Source organism: Saccostrea cucullata, unplaced genomic scaffold (assembly GCF_032062105.1).
Source record: "Saccostrea cucullata isolate Sc308-1 unplaced genomic scaffold, CSIRO_AGI_Scuc_v1 ctg9892, whole genome shotgun sequence".
Classification (NCBI taxonomy): Eukaryota; Metazoa; Mollusca; class Bivalvia; order Ostreida; family Ostreidae; genus Saccostrea; species Saccostrea cuccullata.
Window position 1 is genome coordinate 17,347 of NW_026924606.1, and position 7,364 is coordinate 24,710.

The following is a 7,364-nucleotide window of genomic DNA, read 5'->3' on the forward strand; positions in this document are numbered from 1 at the left end:
GAGTGAGTATCCCCCTGCTGACCAGCCACACTCGATCGCTGTGAGCCCTACATGTATGTATGGATCAGACCTAGACGGAACAATAAACAATATCTACATGTAGTCTAACTTATTGCGAATTAAAGTAAAACTAATCAAACTCTAATTAAGGTGAAGGTCAAGTATGTTGATGTACATGTACCCAAAGAAAGACCCAATCTCTCACCAGAGGGCGCGCTCCGCTTACACGCCCTCTGGTGAGAGATTGAGAAAGACCATATGTCACAATTGATGCATAGCCGCTTGTAGTGGCGGATCCAGGGATCTTGAAAAGGAGGGTCCGACCAGTTTGCGGGCCGGATAAAATTGATATCTTAAATCTTACGTATATGTTGTGGACACAAAAGGAGGGAGCCCCCCCCCCCCCCGTACCTCCCTCTAAATCCGCCGCCAGCGGCTTATTTTGGTTTCGGGATAATGTATTCTGTGTCTTATGTTTTTTCGAGGTATTTTGAAAATACTCATTAATTAAAAGTGCTTAGACACATTTTTGAATTTAGTATTTTCTCAAATTCCCTGTACAATAAAACAAAAAAATTGTGAAAGTGCAAGGATGTGTCTATCAAACGCTCCCGTAATTCGAAGTTTCAATAACTTCAAGATGAAATAAGATTTGTGTTACAATTTTGTGTAAAATGCTATTTGCTATATATATGTCATGATATTATACAGAAAATTTGAGAAAATTTTAACTTCAAATGTAAGAACCTTTAAGATTTTAAGAACAACCTACTCAATTATTTTTCAAAGCGTTCTAAAGACTAAGATTGACAGAGACAACTCGGAGCGTGATTGACAACACATAAAATGTCAGAAGATTTCACCGTCTTGAGAGATTTACAAACACATTTACGAACGGCTCAAGTGCCATTTGAACAGCTTTCAACATTAGCGCAACAGGGAGATGATCTGGTATGATTTAATATCCCATTTATTTTGTTAGATTGTCAGATTTCCCCTCTGTCTGAGTGATGATTAGTAACCAGGTCTGGTATTTTTTAGAGTGGCTTCACTATATCTTTGGTTCAGGAGATGAAAAGTTACTTTTAGTGTGGCTTTGTCAGATATCATCTTTTTTACACTCATTTGAGAGGGAGCCAGATGGGAGGTGTGCTGGGGGTAGGGGGGCTTTTTTCCCTTTACCCCAGAATGTGTTAGTATTTAGAATGTTCTTATTTTCTTTCTGTAGCACTGGACATTGCCCAAGGGAGATTATCAGGTGTGTTTGGACTTAAACCTGAATTCACTTCTCACCAGTTGTATGTCTAGAACTTTTATAGTATACCGTGTATCATAGCAGCAGAACAGTAGCTCTCTGCTTGAGAAAATTCGGACAGATAAAGCAGAGAGCTACAGATCCAAGCGTTGTAAAAACCTTCGATTTACGCAGAGAATTTTTTGTCGCTCACTATGGGTATTTTTTCGTGTATTTTGTACTTTCCCCAGCTTTGAAAATCATTTTAAATTGTATTTAATAATTAATCATACATGTACATTCAGCTTCAATTCCGATCATTTACTTACCTCTCAACACTAAAAAAATGGCTCTTTGTGGTTACAGACATCGAAATGGAACTCTTTTAAACGACATTACAAAACGATATACAGGACTGTTATGGACCGTTAAAATGTAAACAAAGTATTAGATATAAGAGCTAAATATATAAAATTATTATAGGATACCATTCTAAAAGCCAGAGAAAGCTTAAACTACACAAAATAAATGCCTAAAGTAGCGGCAAAAAATTGTTGGCTTAAATCGAAGGTTTTCACAACGCTTGGATCTGTAGCTCTGCTTTATCTGTCCAAATTTTCTCAAGCAGAGAGCTACAGTTCTGCAGCTACGTGTATCACTGCATGTGACATGTCAAAAGCACAACCTTTAATTCATAAGCTATCTTTGTGCAAATTGTGTGAAACTTTTCACAAAAATTGACTATTTGGTAGACCAAAGTCTCTAAGACCTTTATAATCTAGACCCTTACTTTTTCCAGTCCTTGCTCTCTATGTGTATCTATAAATTCCTCATTCTACATGTTGTCTACTTTACTCACATAAGACATTTCCTCTGATTACATGTATATACAGTTGAACTTATAGTTTCTCCAATCCTTGGAATTATCTTAAGCATTTTTCTTAGTCCAAAAATATGAGCTTTAACTGTATCTTGTACATTTACCATATATTTTTGGATTCTTTCCCACAGAAATATGGCTGATATTTTGCTGACTCAGTGTTAAACAATAACAATCAATCAATCTTTAGCCGGGTTCCAATTAAATTTGCTTATTTTTGCAGCATGGTAGTACCAGTATTTGAATTAATAATAATTTGTAGATTGATAAATATTGTGAGCAAAAAGATATAATTTTGACAGTTAAATCCTAATTTAGCTGGAAACATTAATGCAAGGAAGCACCTGTAAAAAATTGTTATTTATTTTCATCTGCAAACACTTAAATCTGGCAATTGTCCTTAAGAGTGCTTTAGCTTTTGTGGTCTATTAATAAGGATTTGCAAATAAATTACTATAGATGAAGTCCAGATTGGAAATTTTGACAGTTCTCTAGTAACTTAGTCTACAAATGTAGAAGATTCTAAACCATCTACTGATCTAGATGTTGTGGACATATTGACCTTTTAGATCCTTCATGTATTTTACAGTTTGTAGTTGATATTAATGAATGGTGTGAGCCTTATTACTTTCCTATAAATTTTTTTAAAATGTATGCATTAAAGTATCTTAATTTTTTTTTTTTCACATTGATCTGTTTAAATTTAAGCATACCGGGGTAATAGATAATTTCTTTAATGTTCTAAGAACAAGACTCTTCACATGTATATATGTCATATTTAAATTCAGATTAACAAACATTAAAATAAAATTGCATCTTAACAAAATTGAATTGTTGTAGCTTAAACTTCATTACATTGAGTTAAATTAGTAATAAACTATTGAACATGTTGAAATGTCTAAGCACAGCAGCATTTTTATATGTACATACATGTTAACTATGGTATTTCCTTAAAACCGTTTCTTTTCTTTAATAGCTGGTGGAGAAATTTCTAACAGAGAACATACGTCTACAGGGATCAGGACCTGAGGTTCTTCAGAGTCAGCTGTATATATGTAAGTGTCCCTATTAAAACTGTTGAAATAAAACGGTAAAAGATATTGTCTCTCAAGGAAAATATCTACATGTATATATATATGGGACTCCAAAGTGCTATGGGACTCCAAAGTCCGATGGTATACTAATCCCCGATGGTCTGACACGCCAAAGTCCAATGGTGCGGAAATCAACTAACGTTTATGACGTCATAGTACTACTGCTCAAAAATGCGATGCCACGCCATGCCAATGAATATATACAAAATATCATAAATACAAAGACTACACCTCGTCTTTTGGATGTAGGTGCGAAACTAAGAATTATCAGTCGAACAATGAGTATCAACTCTAACCTAAATATCATAACTGGGTGCAGGACTAATCTATATCAGTCCAATAGTGTGCGAGGACTAACCCTAAAATCTCTTGGGTGGGTTCGAAGAAACACATTAGTGTTTAAGGACTAACCCTTATCACTCGAATGGTGTACGAGGACTAACCCTAATACCTCTGTTGGGCGAAAACAAAAAGCAATATCAGTAAAAATGTATGGGAGATGAATACTGAATCAATGGATTTTGAATGCAGAAGAACGTCATGACGTCGGACTTTTGTGATGTCATAAACGTTAATTGTTCCTCCGCACCATCGGACTTTGGCGTGTCAGACCATCGCACTTTAGCGTCACGCGTCTCATTGGAAACGAGCCATCGGACTTTGGCGTGACCATAGGACTTTGGCATCCGTAAAGAGAATGAGCCATCAAGGTTTGGCGAGACCATCGGACTTTGGCATCACCATCGGACTTTGGAGTCTTACATATATACCCTTATACTATAGAACTTTTATTATATACTTAAATCTCATTCCAATGTTTTGATACCTCTGAATACCTGTTTTTTTTTTCAGCATGCTTTTGGGGAATGAGAGATATTGTTCAGCAACTCTTATCAAGAGGAGTTGGTAAGATTTTTTTCTGTAATAAAACGAGGCTTCATTCATTGTGATTTTCAACATAATTAATGTATTAACCATGTCATTCCAATTTATATTCTCTGTTTATGCAGTTTCCTCCTTCTACACATTCTATTTAAGAAAAAACCTTATTATTCACAAAAATCAACAACCAGAAAATTAAAACACACTTTAAAAAGATATATTTGATTTCAATCTGAGAATTTTATTTCATTAATCTAGCTTTCTTGTAGAATTTTTTTTCTGTGCAAAATCAAGTTTGTATATTATATACATGTGAGTAGTATTTGACAGATTTATGACAAACGTAAAAAGAAATTGACATGATTGAGAAGATTTCAACCATAAAGATCAATTTTCATACCATAGCTTTTGTGTGTGCAAGTTATTTTTTGTTAAAGGGGTCAAAACCAAGATGTGAATGGATGGTAAACAGAAAAAAATAGAATGCATAGGGTCTTTTGTCTAATTTATTATTTTTTTTTAAATATATTAATATGTATTAGTATTTATTTACTGATGTGCATATTATCAAAACCCTCAATACGTAAATAGAACACTTTATATCATATCAAAAACTGACTTGATATTATTTCTTTAATAAATCTAATCTGAGCCTTTCTTTGCTGTAAGTTACATGTATTTGATTAATAAATTAAACTTATTATTTTATTGGATATCTTTACTTATAGATGTTAACTTTAAAAACAAGGGAACCCTGTGGACCCCCCTTCATGCTGCTACATTTCAGGAACACGGACCTGTAAGTTTCCTTACCTTTGTCTGTTAATGGCCTGATTTTGTGAATATGTGAGCTTATGCTTATTTGAATGAGTATATATACAAATTGCATGTGGGTCTCTAGATTATGAAGAAGAAAAGATCAAGTTTGCATAAGATTGTTAATCTTTGATTGAAAAAACAATTGAGAATTTTTATTCCTCATGCAATACTCTCAAAATGTTTTTTACAAGCATACTTATTTTGTGGGGAAACGTCATGGAATTATTTTTACAGATTGTCATGGTGCTATGTTTTAGGTTGTCATGGTGCTTTTAGAAAATGGAGCCAATCCAGAAATTCCAGACTCAGAGGGCAGGTAAAATCTGTTGGAAAATAATCTATGTTTTAGAAAGACTCTTACCACATGCAATTAAAGACTAAATTAATGATTTAGTAGAATAGATATTAAACTGCATTCAAAATAACAACCAAATCAAACTTGACAAACTTTACTGAGCTTTTTTGTCTTTTTTACTACAAATAATGATATAAAAGAAAACAAAGGCAAAACAAAGCTGAGCATCTTCTGACAAAAGAGAGCATGGATTCCAATATTTGCATAAAATAAGGGAAGTTATGCACATGTTCATTCACTCACACACACATAAGCAGACAAGCCCATATCTATCTACCCTTCAACTTTGTTGTTGGGGGGGGGGGGGAATAACCCTTTTTTCTTTTTACACAGTTCATTTTTTTTTAATCAAATTAATTAATTGATAGTCCATTATTATAACAATTGTTTATAGTAAAAACAAACTTTTATTGTAGTTCCAGGTGAATAAATATTGATGAATACATGTCCGTGTATCTATCAATCAATCTAGTGGATTAAATAAAATCCAAGAGTAATTTTTTTTTCAAAAAAGAAAAAAATATGACATTTAGAAATTTCTGTTTGATCTAGAACACCCAAGGACTTCGCCTCGGCTTCAGACAAAGTCTGGCCTCACTTTGCGGCCTTGGGATTAGAAAGAACACCGAGATGGGAGCTCATTGAGAAAAGTGTCATTAAAAAGGTACCGGGGTATATAGAAAATAAAATTATACTAGATTGTTCTGCATCAAAAATCATTTATACTGTGAAATAAAATAATTTCTTTGGGTCAATTTTGTTTTTTGGTTATAGGAAGAAATATCGGTTCTTGAGAATATATTTTTGGAGATGAAGAATTTTTGAGAAATATCTGCTAACTGATTTTAATTTTCATTATAAAGGCTCCAGGAGGTCCAGCTGTATATGACAGTCAGCCCAGAAGAAGTATTAGAATGGCAAGTGCTTTAGGGATTTAGTATTAAGAAATTAAATTTTTTTACTGATATAGTTTTTTTTTAATTTTCATTTTGATATATTTAAGCCATCTTTAAAATAATGTTTGTTTGCCCTCTCCCTACTCAGGGTAATTAAAATTATTGGGTCTGTAGGTAGGTGGGAAAATCTTTTTTCCAGACAATTTCAAAATATTTGCTGACGGGGTAAGAGGAAAAAGAAAAAAATATATAATGACCTGGAATGTTAAAGAATTTTGTAAAGATGGTCCTATTGAATTTTACATACATCTATTTCTGATTATAAGGTATAAAAAAGCTTTATTGGAGGATCTTATACAATTATAAAAAAAATATATAAATAATAATGCTACAAATTTTGATAAAATTGAAAACAAAATTGAAAGTTTGACCCAAAATGTGATTTTCTAGCAAAATAGTCTTATCATGACCCCAAGAAAAAAAATTAAAAGTACGTGTAATTATTTATTCCTATGAACCTATGTTTCATTTGAAATTTGCACACTGATAAGTTATTATTTATTTGTATTAACCTATGATTCATTTGACCGTTGCACAACTTTATCAAATTTATTATTTATTCCTATGAACATGTGTTTTATTTGACATTTGCACACTGTTATAAGTTTTTTATTTATTCTTTGAACCTTTGTTTCCTTTGACCAGGCTTCGGACAGTCGCCCCGAGTCAGCGTACGCTTACAACAGTGACCCGTTCATCCACGCGGCAGTGACGGGCGATGTCCTAGCGGACCAGGAAGAGGCTACCTCTAACTCAAAGGACCAACCACAGTTCTCCATGTGGAGGTGATAATCATAGATATCTTATAGTGAACTTTGACCTAATGATATGATCAGCTGCAGTTTTCTATACTGAGGTGATATTAATAGTTATCTTATTGTGAACTTTGACCTTATGATATGTTCAGCTCAAGTTCTCCATATTGAGGTGATAAAATACAATGTAGTTATCTTATCATGAATTTTGACCTTATGATATGACCAACCCAAGTTATCTTATTGTGAAATTTGACCTTATGTTTTATTTTGTTTAAGGTAAAGTAAATGTTTTTTTTCTCTTTTATTTTGAAATTTGCAACTTATAACCTTCCTGTCCTATTTGATCATTACATTATTTTCTTGAACGATTAATATGTTCATACATC

At 33.2% G+C, this 7,364-nt stretch overlaps 1 protein-coding gene across 2 annotated transcripts; it reads left to right on the forward strand.

Annotated features, from left to right (window-relative positions):
- The first annotated feature begins 801 nt into the window (after nt 1–801).
- LOC134266835 (serine/threonine-protein phosphatase 6 regulatory ankyrin repeat subunit B-like) lies at nt 802–7,204 on the forward strand. 2 transcript variants are annotated; one of them, XM_062749046.1, is made up of 9 exons: nt 802–951; nt 1,229–1,258; nt 3,091–3,169; nt 4,061–4,114; nt 4,819–4,889; nt 5,167–5,225; nt 5,817–5,928; nt 6,128–6,181; nt 6,866–7,204. In XM_062749046.1, exons 1-9 carry the CDS (start codon nt 847–849, stop codon nt 7,007–7,009), a joined length of 708 nt encoding a protein of 235 aa, XP_062605030.1. In that variant the 5' UTR covers nt 802–846; the 3' UTR covers nt 7,010–7,204. The 2 variants fall into 2 exon arrangements, with proteins under 2 accessions (XP_062605030.1, XP_062605031.1); XM_062749047.1 differs by lacking the exon at nt 1,229–1,258.
- Nucleotides 7,205–7,364: the final 160 nt, after the last annotated feature.